General features: G+C 44.1%; 1 protein-coding gene across 1 annotated transcript in view; it reads right to left on the bottom strand.

The window, feature by feature from the left end:
• Positions 1 to 21,568, bottom strand: part of MYO5B (myosin VB) — a 149,933-nt gene that overhangs the window by 31,076 nt on the left and 97,289 nt on the right. Inside the window, exons 19-26 of the mRNA XM_059491981.1 lie at positions 20,149 to 20,360; positions 18,055 to 18,211; positions 14,519 to 14,758; positions 9,481 to 9,720; positions 4,543 to 4,627; positions 2,996 to 3,144; positions 2,118 to 2,237; positions 904 to 1,041 (exon numbers count right to left, since the gene is read on the bottom strand). Of these exons, the coding sequence (XP_059347964.1) occupies positions 904 to 1,041; positions 2,118 to 2,237; positions 2,996 to 3,144; positions 4,543 to 4,627; positions 9,481 to 9,720; positions 14,519 to 14,758; positions 18,055 to 18,211; positions 20,149 to 20,360 (1,341 nt within the window). The remainder of the gene's footprint in view (positions 1 to 903; positions 1,042 to 2,117; positions 2,238 to 2,995; positions 3,145 to 4,542; positions 4,628 to 9,480; positions 9,721 to 14,518; positions 14,759 to 18,054; positions 18,212 to 20,148; positions 20,361 to 21,568) is intronic.

A 21,568-nucleotide genomic window follows, 5' to 3' on the forward strand; every position in this document is an offset into this window, starting at 1 on the left:
TGGCTACAGATGGCAGGGAAAGCACATTCAAGAGATCTGCTATAGAAACCCCCCAGCCCAGAAGTCAGCTCACCACCACCTAGAGAGCTGTATTTTCAGACTCACAGATTCCTGCCCCCTGAGTTACCACTGGGCTGCCAGTAATCTTAATTTTTTAGATATACATATTTTTAATTTGTTTTCAAGCAAACAACTCAAATTTTAGGAAGTTTGAGGTTGTTTTTTGTTTGGTTTTTTGGTGGTTTTTTTTCACAAGGAATGAAGAATGCAGCAAAAGACTTCCCTGCCTTGCAACAGAAATTAAGAACCCATTCTCCTAACAGCTACCCTGATATTTTTGACTTACTACATTACTTTTAACCTGTATTCCTCTCTATGATCATTACTGAGGGAAAAAACCTAACCAAAACACAGAGATGATAATAAAACCAAAATGGGGACACCAGCCTGACTGACATGGGTGTGAAGTGCTTTCCAGTTCATGCCACACACTGCTGGATGGAGGGAAGTCAGGACAGCAAAGAAATGCTTGAATAAAAGGAATCATCCAAAAGGGAGGGTTGTTGAACATGCAGGGCACCACATGTGAGACACAGGGTCAGTGCAGCTGGAATAACATGTGCCAAAATTGATTCCACATTTCACTGCTTTCAAGAAGCTTAAGATACTGCCCTAAATATGTTACAACCAGTTTGTTTAAACAAATAAATAAAGCAATTCTCCTGTCCAATTGTCCTTAGTGGACAAAAAAAAGTTTATCTCCATTTTCCAGATGGATTTGTAGCCCCTTATGTTGAACTTGTCACTTCTAAAGCTAAATTCCTACATCATGTGGCCTCAGGCAATCACGGAAAACCAGTTACAAATATGAAATATTAGTATCCATGAAAAGATGCCTCTTGCCTGGGATTTCTTGCTCTCTTGCTCCTTTTTCTCCAGCTGGGCTTGCAGCTTCTTCCTCTCCAGCTCAAGCTCCCTCACTCGCTTCTGTAGCTTTAGGAAGAGGGTCATGTCCATGGCTGCTTTCTCCATCCCAATCTCCTGGAGAAGGACAGGAGGGAGGGAAAAAAAGAGAAAACCTCAGTGTCAAGCTCTACACCCATGCACAGCGGCAGATGTACCCTGTATGTACATCAGACACAGCCAGGAACAAGAGCATCCTAAGAAACACATGTACTTCCAAAAAGCAAGTCCACATTCTAAATACCTATTTTTAGTGTCAGTAAAATACCTGACTTGTTTTGATACATCACTGAATGCTTAACAGCCCAACAGATAAGTAGGTGATGCAGGTAAGAACATAAAAAATGTCCCTTTTAGTTAAGTGTTGATTTGTTGGGGTTTTTTAACTGCCACACCTGGAATATTTTATATCAAAGCATTATCAATACTGATTATTTCGACTTCAGAAAATGCTTTCAGAGCTGTTCAAGAATACCAAAACGATATAATGCAGCAGCCAGCAGAGGGAAATGGAGGCTTCTGCAGGTGTGTATTGGGACACAAACTATGGTCCTGCAAGGGTAGAGCTGACCCTAAGGATACTGAACACCTGTAAGTGCTCAAGAGTCAGAAAAGTGGAGTTTAAAAAGCAGCCTACACTATGTAAATAAAAAACACATTTCCCTTTTCCACAGGATTCTTGATAGCCAAGGAATAATTTGAGCTGCTCTTTTCTGCATTAGGAGACTGTTGATTTGATTACAGGGCTGTGCTGGCCAGCAAAGCATCCATGAAGATGCATGGAAAGGAAAATGCTCGGGACAAGAGGCCAATGAATTCTGGTGTCCTTGCAGAGAGGGATCATGATACAGTCATGATCCATCAGCACTGAGTGTAACTGCTGTGATGAATTTTCATCAGTCCTCAAGCTGGCATGGACCAAAGACAGCACTGTATTATTTTTAGAGCCCCGATGCTGCAAACAAGTAGAATTTGCCAGAGCACCACAACCCTGCAGTCCCTCTCACACAATTAACGATGCATTTCTACAGCATGGAATCAATTTCATCCATCCCACCTCACTGTCCAGGCTGCACTGTCCCCCTGTGCTGCAGACCCCACACCCATCACGCCCAGAGCAGGGCTCCCCTGCCCTCCCCCCTCATTTGCTGTACCTCCACCTGCTGTATCACATCCTCGGTGTCCCCGATCTCAGAGGTGCAGATGGATGCGTTGTTGGAATCAGACTCCAAACTGCTCTGGTTGGATGGGTTTCTCCTGTGCCCTGGTGTTTGCTGCCAAGAAACGGCGCAGACATATAAAGCACCCAGTGTTAAAGGACTCCTCTCCAAGTGTTGCTTCTTTAGAGGAAATATGCGGCTATATACTTAAATTACCTTACAGAGAATTACATGTTCTAAGTTTTTATGCCCTACCCTTAAAATTCATATTAACACTTCAAAGTGCAAAAGTGATATAGAAGCTCAGCTTAAAAATTCTGCATGAATTAAAGGCTCTTCATGACACCAGATGCCTGGTAAGTATGAACATGCAAATCTGAGCTCAAGGTTGTGCTGCTGACAGAACCCTCCAGGACCCTCTTTAAAACACTCAGAATTCCATCAAGTCCAGCAGCACTCTGATTTTCAACAGTTTTTCTAACACTGTAGCAATGCTGAACCTAAAAACTCTGGCTTTTGAAATTCTGAAGTCATATTGCTGGAGATTTTGTTTGTTTGTTTTTTTAACCCAATACCTACGCATGAACATCACTAACACAAAAGCAAAATAACAACAAGCATGAGCCAGCTTTTGCTGAGGTTCACAGACATCTGTAAGCATTTCACAGAGGAGCATGGAAGACCAAGCTCCTCTTGCAAGGTACACAAAAGGTTTGGCTCCAGTGCAGATAGGTATCCTTAGAAATATCAAGCACAACCTGCCCACTAATGGCAGCTCTATTAAATGTTTTGGGGGTGAGTGAGCCACGTTATCCAGGCACCAACATCAGGTCCAGGGCACAAGGGAACAGGGATAATTCCAGTTTAATTACCTTAAAAATAGTCATTTCATCCCTCAAGTTGTCATATCTCTGCTCCAGACTTGCATACTCTTTTACCAGGTTCTGATAACGAGATCTCTCTTCTTCCAGCTCTTTCTTCATCTGCATATTTTCCTCAACTGTGTTTCGTGCAAATTCATCTTTAAAATAGGAAGGGAGAAAAAAAAGAAATTATGAACTTTAGCTGAGAAACAAGCTTCTTGTAAACATGTGGAACAACAACAACAACTAATGAACAACATACTCCTTGCCAAGAGCCCTTAAAATACATGTAAGTAGTCAGTAATATTTAGAGACTATTATAATCTGTATTTGTCTCCTCAATATTTGAAACAGCTTCAGCTCTTCTGTTTGCAGAGCAATCCTTTGCCTTGAGTTAAAGAGAATTCTCCAGTGCCTACAAACCATTATTTAACTGTGGCAGCTACAGCTCCCATGGACCAGCCATAAACCCACTTAAGAAAAGCCCAGCACGGTACAGAAATACATTTGGGTTGAAAAGTGGTACTTGCTTTATATTAAAACTTCCCTGCCTACTTTCCACCAGCAGCTTTGGCGTAGGAGCAAATCAACAACAGCAGCTCTTCCTCATGTCATCATCAAACATTTACCATGGCAAGATTGTGGGGGTTCAAAGAAGTTTATATCCAAATAAATTCAGTTATTTGTTGAAAACTCCCCTCTGGAAGCAAACTTGGTCCCTTCTCTTCCTAAGGAACGAGGCAAATGTAGCCCATGTGTTGTTTTAAATGGGTGAACAACAAACCAACCCTCTCCTCTTCCTTTCTCCCATCTTAGATGCTCCAAAAGCATCCTGTAAAGGATGAATAAATATTTGCAGCAAGTTTCTTCTTAATATGTTATCTTCATTCTTCTGTTTTGTGTTAGGCTAGGAGCAAAATGCACTTCACAAGTACCACAGAGCAGTGGTAGTTACATCCACAGCAGGATGACCTTTGTAAATCCTGCTGCAAAATCAAAGCCGAGAAGGATGACAAAAAAATAGAAAAGCTCAATACATGCAGGAGAGTTCCTTTTGTGAAATGGGATCTTCCCAGGTTGCTTCCCCTATGTACAACTTGTCAGCTAAGTCTCTGCTTTTAAAAAACACTTACAGGCTCTTGTCACACTAGACAAATCCTTTGCCACAGCTCAATAATGTGAATTGTGCTGCCCCTTAGATCCTTTATTAATTATTCTTGGGATACAGCTATTCCCTACTCCATCAGCTTCACTGCCTCCCACACTGTCTGCATGAAATGCTTTAACATAACTGAACTAAAAAGCCTTGCTAGGTACTTTATTCTGTATTTCACCAATTAAACTGGCCTCTGCCTTACCCGTTGTGCAAGCAGCTCTGTTCATGCAGTAGGACAGCATGAACACAGCTACCTGCACAACAAAACAGAGACAAAAGCCACCAGGAAAGGGTCATGGGAAGATTAGCATTTTTCAAGGCAGGGAAAATTAGTTTCAGGGGAGAAGATTAAGCCCTTGTCTAATGGAGGCATGACAATGCCATAGGCAGTTTTTCCTACCTTCAGACTGACAGAGGATCCTGCTGTTGAGCTCCTCTTTTTCCTGCTTTAGGAGAGCGTTTTCTTCTTCCAGGTCGCAGATGCGCTGGGGAACAAGGCAGAGAGTTACTGCTGGCTGCAGGGCAGGGCTCCTGCAGGGATTAATTTCACCTGGCAGGAGACAGGGGGCTTTGTTCGGCCTCTCTTTGCTCTTTAAGAGATCTGTTCCCCTGTGCTTCGCCACTTATCCTTTGTACACGGGTAGCAGAAACACAGGGGAAATGCGCTGCTACAAAAGTGAATAAATTTCCCTTTCCTGAGTGCACTTCTCCCTTAAATCTACATTTTCAGCAGAATTTTACAAAATACTGAGCAGCTGGACTTGGTGGCCACGACCTGCAGGAGCAAAGCTCTTGGAAGTGATCAGGTCATCAAATCAGAGGTTTATTTTTAGATTTCAATGGGCTTCATCATTGTCCTCAAGTCACAACACCGAGTCACAGCTGCTGGGGAAATAAATATGCTGATTGTCCCCAGAGATGTAGCACTTCAGGAGCTGAGATGGACACAGTGAATGTGAGCTGAGTGAATAGATCAGGCTTTTTTAACTTTATTGTACCCAATCCATGTAGCATGATGAGTCCCTTCAGTGCTTCCCACAACTAGAGAACCTCTGGTACAGCGAGGAATGACATGTACCAGGGCTCTTGGCAATACAACAGCAGCATATTTAGCAACTATTAACAACAATTGCCTCGTAAAAAATAATGAGAACAGGAACTAAATCCTGAAAATGCTATTTTCACTTGTCACAACTGCAAGGCTGGGCTGATGCTGACAGCAACCAATCCTGGAACATTATTCAGCTTCCTGAATTCTGGTGCATTCAACAGCGTTATCTCAAAACACTCAACCATCATACTGTCAAGTGAAATACGGTGCCACAGCTAAGCAGGATGATTCTGCTGCTGTCAGGGGGAGAACACACATCATCCCAGCACGTGTCATCCCCTATGCCTGCTCCTCCACTCCCTGTAGCCACTGCTTAGGAAACAGCTACACACAGCAGAAGGAACTCAAGGCACCAGTGATAAACAACAATGTAAAAACCATAATAAGAGTTTCCACAGCCCAAGAGTAATAATTTTGCTGTCACCACTAGATTAAATTTATAGGCAGCCCAGCTGGCGTGCATTCCTAGCACAGATTTCAGTCTTCCACACAAGCATGCTCAAATTAAGGCATTGTATCAAACACTGGCTATGCCAGATACATCCTAATGATGAGGACAAAAGCACAGTGAATATTTTCTTGTAAGTCACAACTGAATCAGTCCTGTTCCATGCACAAACAGAAAAACCTCCCCACTCATTACTCTTCCTGTTAATTTACTCCAGCTCTCTGCATTACATCTGTCTGCACCTCTCCTAGAAGGCTGGAGTCTGGATGTACAACTAGAAAGTGAAAAACCCCACAATTTAAGCATACAGAGCTACTACTGTTTTAAATGCTGTGAACTGAGCCAAGATTTTAATATTCTGTACCAAAACCAACTGCACTCCTTCACCATAAATCACATCTGTCATCAGATCAGCACTAGTGTCTTCAAGATATGAAGAATTTTTTAAAAATTGGAGAAGAGATACAGGAGTGATGGAATGGAAGGAAAACCTGTGCTGCAATGGGACAGCAAGGAGCTCTACTTGTTTGTCCCATCAGGAAAAGATTAAAAACAGTGGGATTATTTTTCTAATGCTTTTTATTGGGTGCTGATAAGGAATTCTCTGCCCAAAGCTATGATGGTTGGAAAACAAAACAGACGAAAATCTTGAGTATTCTCAACTGTGCTGAGAGGATATTTGGAAGAGCAAGACTTAACAGAATCCACAACAATTATTCCCAGATTTTAAAATTTCTGATCCAGGTTGGGTAGAGATATTTTTAAGATGTTCTCTTAAGCCACTGGATTTGTTTTCTGCATTCCTGTTTCTACATGAAACAGGAGTAAGCTCAGAGATCAAAACCCATGCGTAACCAAGCCCTGTGGGAACATGAATGGTCCACACAACGGCCAAGCAGCACCAACTCCACCCCTGATAGCTACACAGGCAACTTTTGTACCTCCTGCTTATCTTTCCACAGGAAACAGATCTGTGGAGGTGCTTCAAATGCAAGAGCACCTGCTTTGAAAGATTTCTGGGGAAGATGCTGAGCAGGGAGCCCTTGTGATGGCTGCAGCTCTTATCTAAGTGTCTCCCTGGAGCAGCCTGCTCATAAGGTCTGCCTCCCATCCTCCCCCAGTCTTGTAAGGAAAGGATGATGGCATTTGGCACTTTTCTAATGAAATTCCTGGCCAGGCTGTGAATTATCCTAGCTACCAAGCAAGAAGAATAGGTGCTACCAAAAGCCCTGGAAGGAGCTGTTGGTACTTACCCAGATGTTTCAAACTCAATCATAAAATTAAATAAGAAGAGCAGCTCTAAAACTAAGGACTTAGACAGAATAGCTGATGAAGAGATTAAAGGACTTTTTTTCATTAACTAAATCATAACTGACATGGATTTGCAGGAGCTTCAGAAAAATTAAAGGCTCATCTCAGTCTCACTCAGAAGTGAGATGTCTTTGAGAATCTATCCCACTACAACCATGCCCATGGTGTCCTCTTGATACTGAAGGCAAAAACTGCTTCTCACCTGAATTTAATTTCATGATGCTTCCCAGCTTCTAGCAGATATTAGACCAACTCAAAAATCTCTTCCCAGAATTTTTCTTGGGAAGTGTTCTGGATAAATTAATATTTTCAGGAAGGAAACAGGTCCTCTCCCTCTTCCCACTTACACGGAACCGAAGGGAGCAATGTAAAGCTAATGCCAGAAATAGGAGCCTGCACCATTAGAAATGTTTTATAATTAAACTGTCTATTTTCATGGTGAAATGCACAGTATTTGCTCTGCTGTAGGCACTTTTACAACAAGGGAAATCTTCTGCTTTGTTTTAATGCTTTTTAAAAGCATTTCTTCAGCGATTAATCCAACCTTCCATCCAAGTGCTCAAAGGCGATTTGCAATCAAGAACAAAGAGACACAGTTTATCCCCAGCTGCATCACCCTTAAAATCAGGCATCCTTTCAGGCCCTAAAAGCCTGTGCTGCACCCAGCTAATGAACGGAGCCCTGTGCCAAAAAGAATATTATAATTTTAAAAGGAAATCACTAGTTTCACATGTCCCTGTGTGGTGCACCACAAGTGCAAGGAGTGGAGCAAGTGATCACCTGGCAGCTCTCTTGGTCCAGCCAAGGACAGCAAGTGTACAGACTGTTCACCTCTTTGAGAAGCACATCCAAAATTGCATTTGAGTCATGCCAGAGGTTTGGGGTAAATCACCCTGACCACAATCCTTCACCACAGCTTCTCAGCCAAACCCACCACCTGAGGGCTCAGCCTCGAGGGGAGGTTCACACAGCAATGGTGCTGTGTGAAGTGCCCTAGAAGAGCCTCATAAGGACATTCTTCCACTGTAATAATAACACAGCTAATTCCAGGCTTTTTTTTTTTTTTTTTTTTAATTTCCAAAAGTGACTCGTCTTCAGGTTGTCACACACCAAGTACTGTTCTAGAATAACAGCTGCAAACCAGCTTTTTCTTTGCAATTTATTGAGTATAAAATCCCTAGATTCTTTCCAATTGCAAGATCAAAGATTCAATTCAAAATTCAATTTCTGGTGCAAAAGAGATATCATGGATTTAACTTGAGCAGCCACAAGCATTTGCAGAAGGACACTGAACTCTCATGTCAGTGCCTCAGGTAAAGAGAAGTGGTGTTATTCAGAATTAATCTGATCAGTGAAGAAATTCAGGGCAAAAGGTCCATCTTTGCTATTTGCAAAACAGACTTTACACTCTGAAATCTCTTCCTCCCACTAGAATGACTTCTTGTACAATGGTGGCAGTGCTGGACTGCTCCCACCCCAAGAGATAAAGAACAGGATTGCTGCACTTGATTGTCCTTGTGGGTCCCTTCCAAACCAGGATATTCTTTGGATTTGCATGAAGGAGGAAGAAAAAAATAATAAATCTATTTTGTGTATATCCCAGCTCCAAATGCCATAAAAGACCGTAACAACCAGCAGCTGTTGCTGGAGCAGGGCCTCTCCTCAGGGAGGGAAGTTGGTCCTCACATAGGTCATGCTCTGTGCGTACCTACAACACCAGCTATGTCAGAAACTGAGCCTTGTGTCCCATCCCGGGCTGGGGTGAGGAATATTTACACCTTCCTAATATTTGCAGCAGCTGTTACAGACCTCCCCAGTAATTTGCATTACGCACCATGAGGAATCACTGTATACACATGAAGCTCTGGCATTTACATGAATCTCATGACAAGAAAAGCAGCTTCAAGTTGTGCCAGGGCAGGTTTAGACTGGATATTGGATAAATTTTTTTTCACTGAAAGGCTTGTAAAGCATTGGAACAGACTGCTCTGGACAGTGGTAGAGTGGCCCTGGAAGTATTCAAAAACCACACAAATGTGGCACTTGAGGACATGGCTTAGTGCTGAACATGGTGGTGGTTGGCTGATGGTGGGACTTGGTGATTTTACAGGTCTTTTTCAACTTCTACAACTCTGTGATTCCATGATGTTCATGGTTTTTAGGCATCCTGATTTCCAGATGTGTTTGGGTTTGGGTCATTTCCTTGTGGTTGGCAGCACAAAAGGCATCAGGGTGGGGTGTCCTGACACAAGGCAGCCACTGTTCCTGCAGGGATGTCCACCTGTCCTGCTCCAGGAGCTGTTGTAAATCCCAGGGGCATTCAGCAGCAGAAATAACACTCAAAGAACAGACACTTCCCTTCAGAGCTCTGAAGAGCGAGCTCTCACCAGCATGGCCACCTGCAGGAGACAACCTGTGACAGACAGACAGACAGACAGACAGACAGACAGACAGACAGACAGACGTACCTTCCTCAGCAGGTCCCTCTCCTTGCCGTGGCTGTCCTCCAGCACCTCCCTCTCGCCGTGAGCCCTCTCCAGCTCCATCCGCAGCCGCTCCGTCTCCTCCTGCAGGCTGAGGAGCTGCTTGCCATCACCCTGCTGGGTCTGCTGGTACTGCTGCAGCTCCTTCTTCAGCTTCTCCACCTCGGAGGAGTGGGCTGATGTCAGCATGGACAGCTGCTCATTCAGAAGCTTGTTCTCCTTGTTCTGCAGCCAGCATCCCAGGAAGAAGAAGACAAGAGCACAAGTGACATCAGTGCACGCAGTGATGCAGTACAAAAGTGACCACTCAAATCCCCAAGCACGGTGGGTGACAGACCCACAATAACAAACGTTCCCATTCACATCCTAATGAAGCTCATAAAGCTAAAAGCTATTTCTAAACTGTGACAAAAGCTCAATAATTTTGGCAACAATTACAGAAGCATTTGTCAAATCGTACTACGCTGATATCACTCAAAGAAAAGGCAAATAACTCTTGGTAGCACTTGCAACCAAACCAAAATACTACACTTTTACTACAGCTTCCAAACAGCATAGCTTAATATGATTGGTTTGCAATTTTGGGGGCCTTTGTAGTATTCCTTTTGCAGTTTACCCTGCTATTCCTGAATCCCATACCTGCAGAAACCTGGAGTGACAATGCAGAACTGCAGCTTCAAGCACAAGAAGCTCCCCAAACTCCAGTTTCAAGTCATGTGCCAGCTCAGCCATCCTTTCATTTGCTCAGGTTTTCACTTCTAGCATTTAGCACTGATTTTCTCCCCAGTTTTGAGAACTGAAAATTCAGCAGACTTTGCTCATTTTTGGGCCTCAGATCAAAGTCAATGGGCATTACATTGTGACTAATAAAACATCATCATTATCAGGCATCACCAGGCCAAAAACCAAGAGCATTATTAAAAGCCTACTACATAAGCTGTGCTGACTTTGGGTAGATAAGCTTGATACCACAAGAAAAATTTTGAAACTTAAAATGCATTCTAGTTTTTAAAGTTTGCTCTGATCATCCTTCTGGCCCCTATTAAGGTGACCTCCCAAAGCACCCCCTCTCATTGCATCTCAGTGCTCTTCTCAGAAGCAAGATAAAGACACATCTCAAATGGAAAAAAACAAGTAAATGAGCCATATTAACATTTTCTTCCTTTGTTCCCTAGTAATGAATTATTAATGAACATCAATATTCAGCATTTGTATCATATTAGGAAATTATAATTTCTGCATGACCAAAGGCATTTCATAGAATCCTAGAAGGATTTGAGCTGGAAGGGACATCATGTTCCCTGCCATGGCAGGGACACCTCCCACTGTCCCAGGCTGCTCCCAGCCCCATCCAGCCTGGCCTGGGGCGCTGCCAGGGATCCAGGGGCAGCCACAGCTGCTCTGGGCACCCTGGGCCAGGGCCTGCCCACCCTGCCAGCCAGCAATTCCTAATTCCCAATGTGCCAAAATCTGTGCCTGCCCTCTGGCCGTGGGAGCCATTGCCTGGGTCCTGTCCCTGCCTGCCTTGTCCCCAGGGGCTGTGCAGCTCTCCTGGAGCCCCTGGAGGCCCTGGCAGGGGCTCTGAGGTGTCCCTGGAGCTTCTCTGGTGCAGCTGAACAGCCCCAGCTGTGCCAGGCTGGCTCCAGAGCAGGGGCTCTGAAGATATTTCCAAATAAATGCATTTTCAGAACCTTGTGTCGATGGTTTCACACAGCACCCAACCAAGATTTTCATCCAAAAACATGATAAATGCACAGGAATGGTTCTGGGTTGTTTTATTAAAAACTACTGACATGAGGGAGCATTTACTGGGTTCTTCCCCACTGCAATCAGAGATTGCTCAACAGACCCTATTTAATTTGAACTTGCTTTATTTTCAACCATTATCCAGTCCTGCAGATTTGAGACAGTCCTGGTTTCATCCCAGGCTCTGTGAAAAAACCCCAATTTATTTTGCTACCAAAGGCAGATGTAACAAATTCCTCAGCTTGTTACCCAAACTAGTTTTATTCACAAAAATGCTCACAGAGATAGTAGTGCTTGCAGAGAGAGTGTAGGGAGCTCACAGTGTGTCTAAATATTGGCTGCAAGAACATGCAACACTAAATTAGGCACATCCCTTGTAAGTGTCTCAGGCAATTCCAACAGATTTAAAGAAAATTACCTGAAGGAAAAAGAAAAAAAAAAACCCCAGAAAAAAAAAAAAAAAAAGAGAAGGAATTGGTCCAATGTAAATAGAAAAGAAAGTGCTCCAGTGAGGATGTTTTGCAGCAAAATAGATCAAAATCTTTCTTCTGTGTGCAAAAAATCCCTCACCGATTAAAAAACCTAATTAAATGATTCCAGTTACAGATGCCAGAGCATCCGAGCCGAGGCTGATGTACAATAATAGGTTTTAATGTTTTCAAAGAAAGATCCCTTCCTTAGGGGCACACGGAGGGTTGCATCTCTACTCATGAGTGAGCTAAAGTAGCAGAAATAGAAACATTTTCTTCCACAGCTACTCAAAAAAAACCAACACAACTGCAGCTCTCCAGGTTACCTGCTATATGCTTTTTTTTTTCTTGTAAAGTTAATTGGTATTTTCAAAGGTTGTGTTTATAGATTAGCAAGGACTGAAAGCAAGATCCTTCAGGGAAACGATGATACTGCAAATGCGCCGTGCCAGAAAAAAGATTCAGTGCACTGAGAAGAGAATCTGCTGGAACAATGCTCCTCAGCACTTCCAAAGCATCCCAGAGAAACCTGGCAGCCCTGGAAGGATGGTTAAATTCAGCTCTCTGGACAGACCACCACATGTAACCCAGAGCAGGAATTCTTTCCTGCAAAAGATACACAGAAAGCATCCAAAAAACTCCTACAAAATGGTCTGTGGAGAGACTGAGGGAGAGCAAGATGAGCTTGAGACCATTATTTCTGCCTGGTTAAAAGCTCTCCATTACTCCTTCCCTAAAGCAGATCCTTCTGCTGCTTTCATAACCCATGACAGAAAAGCCAATGTTAACCAAATGTTGGTTTTTTCCTTTACTGTTCCACTGCCACACTTCTCCTAGCAAGGAAATAGGGGAAAAGACAAACTATAAAATACTACTGATGTTCCAGTGTCAGCCCAGCTGCTCAGCAGATCCAACACTGATGTTCACACTCTTTTCATGAGTTCAGCCCAAATTATCTCGACCTGGAATGACTCTTCCTATTCAATTCCACCAAAATACATCCTGGATGAAAGGTCATACCTTTCAAACTTTATTCTGAGAGTTTCCCATTCCTAAGATACTGCTAGCAAAATCTAAGTATGGAAATGGGCATTTTAAAATTAAACACCAGGGTCTGGAAGTTGGACCCTATTGTGGTGCAGCTGGACCCTGCTGCGGTGCAGTTAATGCACTGCAGCCAATTAACACTGCAGTGAGGCTGACCACAGCAATGCAACCCCCTGTGTGTCCTGACTCTGCACTGTCTGAGCCAACACAGAGCCACTTGTCATCACCCCCAACACAGGACTGCTCCTGTCTCACTGGGGTGGGGAGATTTCAGCTGGTGAATGAGCCATGTGGGAGGGACAAGGGTTTCTGACAACATCTCAGAATGATAAACTGGAATAATCACAAACTGGTGCTACAAATAAAGGGTAATCCCAGCTGAAGAGGATGTTTTCCTACCTGTAAAAATTCAGTTTAAGGGTACAAGTGGATATGAATTTCCCTGTTGATATTAGTCATTGCAACTAGGCCCCACTCAGCATTTCTCATGATCACCCCTCAATTCCTTTTACAGCAACACAGAAAGTATTTAACAAAGTCATTTGCACACATTAGTAGGTGAAAAAATTATTATGCTATGTCTGTAAAATCAAACCATTATTTTGCAGCTTATTAATGGCAAATGGCTACTGAAGAAAACACCCCTGTGATCAAAGAGTCACTGTAAGGTCATTAACTCATGCCACACAGGGATCTGTCACATCACACTATCCCACCCTCCCCTTACTCCTGGAGAACTGTTGTGTCTAGTAACACAAAGTAAACTATTTACCCAAATTGCTGTTTATCTTCCAGGGAATGTGACTCCCAAGACACACAGTTCACAATGCCAGTGGTGGCACACACTCTGCACAGTCAGTGCCCACAGAGCAAAAAGCACAGCAGAGCAATTCAGCCCCAAACCTGTGACATTGGATCCCATGTGGAGCTGGCTTGGGTTTTTAAGCAACACTTTCTAAAACTGCTGTTCTGTTTTCCCCCTCTGAGCCCTGCTGGGTAGTCCCCACAACAATTCCAGTGCAGCTTGGAGCAGGCTGTGTCCCACCCTTACAAATGCTCGGCTGCCACCAACACGACTGTGAAAAATGTGTATTATATGATTGGCTTTTTCCAAATATTAAAATCAATATTATATGTGTTATGTCAGAAAGTTATGCTGTATTAATTTTTTTAGTAGTGTGTTAAATATAATTTTAGATTATAACACAATGTTAAAACAGAAACTATGCTTTTTTAAAGAAAGGACTTGCATCAAGATAGCAGCCATAGGACACCTACATTTTTCAGAGAAAGAGCATTTATTGCTCTCTTATCAGAAGAAACTAACTTCTTCCCGCCTTGCTCAGCCCTGAAGATGCCATTAGGATTAAGAGGAAGAAGCTGACACTGACCAGACAGAATCCTTTGTTTGAATGGAATTTATGTATCACGTATGAGGTGGATGAATATACAACAGGCTGTTGTTTTTAAGGGTTAATCCTCAGTTAATGTATGTCCTTTTTCAGGCTTATTTTGCCCAGAAAAGGTACCCAAACTGTCCATAACTCTTCTTATTTGTCTTGTATTGTCCTAATCCCAACTGTTCAAATTTTCATTACTCTATTTGTATTGCTATTTTTATAGCCACTTTTTTACTATTAACCTTTTAACATTTCAAAAACAAGTGACTGGCGTTTTTCACAACGGCCCTTCCCACACGACACGGGCAGACCCAAAGCGGCGGCTGGGCCAGGCCCGTCCCTGCACAGCCCGGGACATACCTGCTCGTCCACCTTCCTCTGCAGCTGCACCACCTTGTTCTCCATGCCGATGTTGAGCTTCTTGAGGTGCTGTGCCGAGCGGGCCTCGATGCGGAGGGCCTGGAGCTGGCGCCGGGCCCTGAGGCGCCGCCAGTGGCACTGCAGCACCACGGCGGCGGCCTGGGCCCGGCGGAGCCGCGCGCGGGCCAGCCAGCCCCGGGCGTACTTCTGCAGGATGGTGGCCTTGTGCTCCATCAGCATCTGCAAAACACGGCCACAGCGCGGCAGTCAACAGAGGGAAGGCATGGAATTGTGGAACTCCAGAATGGTTTGGGTTGGAGGGACTCTAAAGATCATCCACCATGGGCAGGTGGTGGATGATCACACTTCCACTAGACCAAGGTGCTCCAAGCTCTGTCCAACCTGGCCTTGGAAATTTCCAGGGATCCAGTTGTGTCAGAATTCAGGACATTCCTCTTGGTGTCCTGGGTTGCCAGGGGGCTCAGAGACCCTGGCACAGAGCCCAAGACACCTGTGACTTTGATTATGACCCATGGAAAAAGTTAACAACCTTATATGAGGATCTGCAAGCCACAAAAGTCCGAGTAGAGTAATAATCAGTTTGTCATAGGGCGAAAAGTAGATTTTTTTGGGGTTTTAGAATGGGGGTTTAGGGGCCAAGATGGAGGAATCTGGGTGTGTCCAGCCTTTCTTCTTCTTCTTCTTGGCCTCCATCTTCTGCTGTGATGGTGGCACTTTTAGATTGGTTTAGAGTAGAAGCTCACTGTCTAACATTGGTGATAGGTATTGGAAAGTAATTGTAAATATTGTACACGTAGTTTTTAGTATAAAAAGATAACACCTCCCTGGGGGCAGGCAGAGTGCCTCTGTCTGTCCTGCTGAGTGGACCTCAGAGGACAGAGGAGAAAGAATTTTATAGATAAAAAACAATAAACAACCTTGAGATTGAGAAATGACGAGCTCTGACTCCTCCTTTGACCGTGGGGCTGAGAAAAGAGACTTTCTAATACATCTTGAGGTCACTCTGACCAGCTAAAGTCCCAAGACGTTTGCTCTGGGAAACCTGTGCCAGGGCCTCCCCACCCTCACAGCCTTCCCAATATCTTCTCTAAATCTACTTTCCTTCAGCTTAAGGGCATTCCTGAAAGGTCACCTGTACAGCAGCTCAGGTTTGGCGGCAACAAACATTAAACACTTCCCAAACTGCCCTGGGAAGGGCTTCTCCTCCAAGGAATGTCCTGGAAGATGCAGGTGCTGATGGAAATGGAGGCTGTGGTTTTGCACTCTCCTTCATGGACAGGCACTGTTCTCAATGGATGCAGGCAGGGCACCTCTCCTAGGAGCCTGCTTAGTCTCAAAGCAAAGACCTGCTTGGTCAGTGACACGAGGGGATATGATCCTGGTTGTGAGGACTTGGTGGGAGCAGGTGACATTTGGGCTCAAGTGTGACTTTGTGGACCACCTCAGAAGAGTACTGAGATCCACCAGAGCCACAGCTCCAGAGTAAACACTCATTAACAGACACACTAACAGTCAGCAATGAACTCACTGTCCCCTCAGCATCAGACATCACCAGAACAGATCTGTAGATTTTTTTTCCTGTGTTCTGCCTCTGCATTATGATAATTTTTACTGCAGATAAATGCTGTCCTCATGGGATTTCATATCATGTGGATAACCTTCAAATAAAACTATGAGTCCTTTCACTACAGTCTGCAGTTACTTCTCTAGCACGGTTCAATTTGTAGTAATTTTTATCTGTTTTCATGAAATTTCCGGCATATTTGCATTGGATTTCTTCCCCAAAATTTACAGCTATCTTGTCAGTCAGTGGCAGTTCAATTTTGCTCTCTAAAATTGAAGGCTGACATTTTAGAGATACAAACAGCATGTTGTTAATAGCTTCCTTATGCTTCAGTCTGCTAAGGAAATAAATAGGAGAATTTGAAGATTACAAGACACTTTATTGTTATTAGTTTGGGTTAAGTTGTCTCAAAAAAGGTTATCCTATCAGCTTCTCTTATAAATATTTTGTTTCACCCTAAGGCTTTCTTTGCAGTTGCAAATTTTAATTCAGAATAAAGGGATTGTATGAATTTAAGATGCAGCAAGAATGACTGTGAAATGAGCTTTATATGTCTCCAGTCTCGGCATTCATAAATGGGGAAAGCTAGGGATGCCCAAAGAGGTAGAAGAAACCCCACTGCATTGCCTTGGGGACTTATTTCAGCTTTACACAAAAATTTTTGGGTGGGAACTGGGCATGCCTTCATCCCATAGATCATCACCCACTGCCCTGCATCTGTCAATGAACATGCACTGGAACCAACACTTTTATCTAAAACCTATACCCAGTGCTCCAGAGATTAAGGACACTCAGATTAGAGAGGCCTGGCCTTCAGACAACTTATACACCTTGCTAAGATTTGGGTGGCCTTGAATCTTAGAGAGTTTAACTGCTGGATCAGCTGCCTCCTCTGCAGAAGCTTCCACTTTAAAAAATAGATGCTGAAACAGCAGCGGCAGCACAAATTCCTTATCGCCAGCTGCTGTGTCTCAAAGGACAGCCCTGGTTTCTCTGGGAGGTCACCAGGTGTCCAGGTAATTTCAATTATTTCCAGGAACCGGCTTTTCCCTATTGAAGCCTCTCACTTCTTGGAGTAGCCCCACAACCCAGTTAGGCACCAGTTTAGTGCTGGGTCTGCAGAGTAGACAGAAGATTCTCCAAAGCTGTTCTCAGTTTCCTGACAGAGAGTAGCTGAAGAAAGGCTCTGGACAAGTGATGAGGGGACAGGACAAAGGGCAATGGCTTCCCATTGCCAGAGGGCAGAGTTGGATGGGATATTGGGAAGGAATTGCTGGCTGTGAGGGTGGCAATGCCTTGGCACAGGTTTTCCAGAGAATCTTTGGCTGTCCCTGGATCCCTGGAAGTGACCAAGACCAAACTGGACAGAGCTTGGAGCAACGTGGCATAGTGGAAGGTGTCCCTGCCCATGGCAGGGGTGGAATGAGGTGATCTTTAAGGTTCCCTTACACCCAAACCACTCCAGGATTCAATGACTTATCACTGCATCACTGCTGTCATGAAACTCCAAATCTTTTGTGTCCTACTCCAGGTTTAACACAGAAAGCTAAAGGAGAGACCTAATTAAAGAGATATGTATATCAAGAAATTAATTACTGTCTTCCATGACAGACCCTCTTTGTCTTCTTACGCTATCGGGAGCAGCTCCAACACTCACTCAGTGGGATGGGGAGGTTTCAGCAGAGCATAAGTTAGACCAAATGACATTTCCACATCTCCACAACACCTCCTGGCACCACAGTGACCAACTCTATTTAGCTGCTCTGCTGAGGTGCTGCTGCCAAAACGTTTTTTGCTCGCACAGCTTTAAATAGCAAAGCTCACCATCACCCTCGGTCCTCTGGCAATGCTGGGGGCTGTCAGCTTCACAAACATCAACACCGCCACAACAAACACACAGAAGTAAACATAAAGGTTCTTTCCTCATGCAAAGACCCTCCTGGGGGTGTACCTGGTGGTAAATCCTCCTGACAAACATGCCCCGAGCAAAAGCCTGGATGGTGAGGGTGGCGCTGCGGACCCTCAGGAAGGCCCGGCGCATCCGCAGCATTCGGTACTGCTTCTGCAGGGTGATGGCAGCCCTCGTCCTCCTCAGGTGCTGGAAAAGCCTGCAGGGCACAGGAGGAGGGTAAGCAGGGCACATAAACTCAACTTTTCTTCTGATGCAGTAAGTTTTAAGCCAGGGGGAGAGGAAAGCTTTTGTCCAATGTGGCTTGGTAGTATTCAGGAAAGACCACCCCAACAGCTGGGCTAAGAAAGCCTCCATGCTATCAGACAGCAGCCATTGAACCCAGGAGCACTGGAACCACAGATCAACACACCCCATGGCTCCCAAACAGCATTAAACCCAAGTATTCCCCAGGTTTTCCTTGGTTTGAACTCTCTGCCTTGCATCTGTGCTCTAACCAGCACCCAGCTTGGCTCCATCACCTCCCTGACTATAAAAAGCACACTACTGACTCAGTGAAAACAGCAGCAAATTGATCTGACATTTAAACTGGTGTGCACTGCTTTGGCAACATTCCTGAGCAGAGCCTTGAGCCATTCAGAGATAGTAAATAATGAGGGATGTGGTCAGCTCTACACCATGTTGCTCCCATTCTCCAGCTGAACTCATGTTCAATTTGCTGTTACACTGGTTAATAAATGCCCATAAACCCTCCATTAAATTTGATAATTAGCTTGTTTTGCTGGATTTATGATTCATTTATTGCTCTCAGCATGCAGCATTATACAGAAATTTGATCCACTTCTTTTATTTTGTGAAAAGCATATCAAAATGAAGAGCCACATCAGATTGGTTTATATATTCCTCTGATTGAGGCAAATGGTTTCTCATTAGGACCCACTGATGCAAGGCTTCCTGAAGAGGATAAGGGATGGTCCGTCTCCAAAAAGAGACAGTAGTTACTCAGATGCCATCCCACCCTACAAGCCCTGCACAAACAGGGGAACTGAAAAATTATGTAGAAGAAACTATGCAGCAGCTGGTTCTCCCCGACACCAACCCCTTTCACAATCACAAACAACACCACAAACTCAGCTAGTATCTCTGATGTTCTTCTGCTGATTGTGTGGCTTGAAGAAGGGCCACAAGAAGGAAGGTGGCCAGTGGGTTGGGATGCTGTTCCATTGCTTCACTCCTCCCTCACATCAACCCCACACCTGCCACCAGGTACCCACCCTCCAGCAGAGCGCTACCTACAGAAACCCCAGCAAGCCACTGACACAATGGTTCCTGCACAGAAACAGTTAACATAGGCTCTTTTATTATCTACTGTACACAGCCCCCCTGCCAGTGATTTAGAGTGATTTTCCTCATTACAAAGGATACAGCCAATCAATCCTGAGAACTCCCCCTGGACATCAGGAGACACAAACCTTGTCCCTGCAGGGGAGGAATGCATACCAACTAGGCAGCCCTTCTCTGGCTGATCCAAATGCCCTCTACCAAAGGCAGTCCCAGGAAAATATTAGTTCTGTGAAACACTTTCACCTAAACCCTTCAGAGCACTGTAGTCACCTCATTACAACCAGATTGTCTATGTTATGACCTTGGCTCAGAACCTAGAAATTAAACTAACGTAAATATGAAACCAGTTTGAGGCAAATAATTTTGATCTCTTGCCCTTAAATAAAGACAGATAGAGGGGTCAGAAATAAGTCCCAACTTTAGCCCTTTAGAGTTTTTTTAGAAACTCTCACCACAGCATTACCCACATGCGCGTTACACATCTTGCTTTCAAGCGAACAGAGCATTTCCAAAGCTCCTCATATGAAACCCCCAAGATGAAACAGACTGAAAACCCAGGTGGCCAGAGGTGTTTCCACCCTTGTCTGCCCCCCTCTGAGGCTGCCCAGGACCCACCTACGTGCCAGGTGCCCGCGGGCATAGCGCTGCAGGGCGAGGGTGGCTCAAGTGTTCAAGTGAACAGAGCATTTCCAAAGCTCCTGATATGAAACCCCCATGATGCAACCGATTGAAAACAGAGGTGTTTCCACCCTTGGCTCACAGCTGCCCCCTCTGAGGCTGCCCAGGACCCACCTGCGTGCCAGGTGCCCGCGGGTGTAGCGCTGCAGGGCGAGGGTGGCTCTCCTCAGCCGCAGGTACCTGGCCCTCTGCAGCCAGCCCCGCACCATCTTCTGGATCATGATGGTGGCAGCTCTGAACTTATCTGCACGCAGCTTCTCCAGATATGCCACCTGGCCTGCACGGAAAAAGATCTTGGTACGGCCAAACTGGAACTTGTCTGGATCCTTTTCAAAAGCATAAAGGAAATTATATTTAATTGAGGCAAGCATCACTTTTTTTTTTTTCTTTTTGTTTTCAGTCTAAGTTCATCAGTAGATACAGAGTAAAAACACTACTTTGAATCAAATTTATCAACTCATGTCTCTTCTTAACTGGGTAATGAAGATATTATTGGGTAATGAAGATATTATTAGACTCCATTATTACATATATTAGATTATTAGACTTATTAGACATTATTCAATATTACTAGACTTACTACACTTGAGCATCTACACACACATTAAGGAAAGCAGCACTAGGATTCAGTCTTGAACTCCATATAGTTGCACAATTTTGAAGAGGTTTTGGGTTGGGTTTTTGTGTTTTGTGGATTTTTTTTGCTTAGTTGGTCTGGGGTTTTTTTGTTGTTGTTTGGTTTTGGTTTTTTGTGGTGCAGGAGTTTGTTTGGGGTTTATTTTGTTTTGGGTTTGTTTGTTTGCTTGTTTGGGGGGGTTTGGAGGTTTTGTTTGGATTTGGTCTTTTGTTATTTGTTGGTTTTTACGTACATAAAGAAATCACAGAATTGTTTAGGTTGGAAGGGACCTTAAACCTCACATATATCCAACCTCTCTGCCATGGGCAGGGATGCCTTCCACTACACCAGACTGGAAATGCAACACCACAGCACTTCAAGAAAAATATTTCTTTTTTGAAAAGATTAATGTTTAGACCTACAAAGTCATACATGTGCTGCAAAAGGCTCTGCAGCCAAGGGTAACACTGGGTGCAAAAAGCAAAAAGACGATCCCAATTGGGTTAATTCCTCAAAACCCCACAGGAAAACAAGAGATCAAGCATTAAAACCTGTCTGAGGTGCTGGCCACATTCTGAGCCACTCAACAGCAAGAAACCTTTGCATGCACATTTGCAATTTAAAAATAATGCATACAAGCAAGCAGTAAAGTTTTGGTAAGGTGAGGTGGCAAAATCTTCTGACTTGTTTGTGGTAAAGAAGTCCCAGTCTGCAGGATGTTTTTTCCATATAGGGCCAATGAAAGTGTCCCACACATCAAGAAAAGGCATTTACTGCACTTTTCCCTTACTCATTTGTGCAAAGAGTCAATTAATGACTGACTAAGGTTCATGACGTCCCAGGGTGGACCCCTGAAAAGTGCTCCAGCTGTGGCTAGACAAAAGAAGAAGGAGGGGATGGGGGGACACATTTTTTAGA

Source organism: Ammospiza nelsoni, chromosome Z, assembly GCF_027579445.1.
Source record: "Ammospiza nelsoni isolate bAmmNel1 chromosome Z, bAmmNel1.pri, whole genome shotgun sequence".
In the NCBI taxonomy this organism is placed as follows: domain Eukaryota; kingdom Metazoa; phylum Chordata; class Aves; order Passeriformes; family Passerellidae; genus Ammospiza; species Ammospiza nelsoni.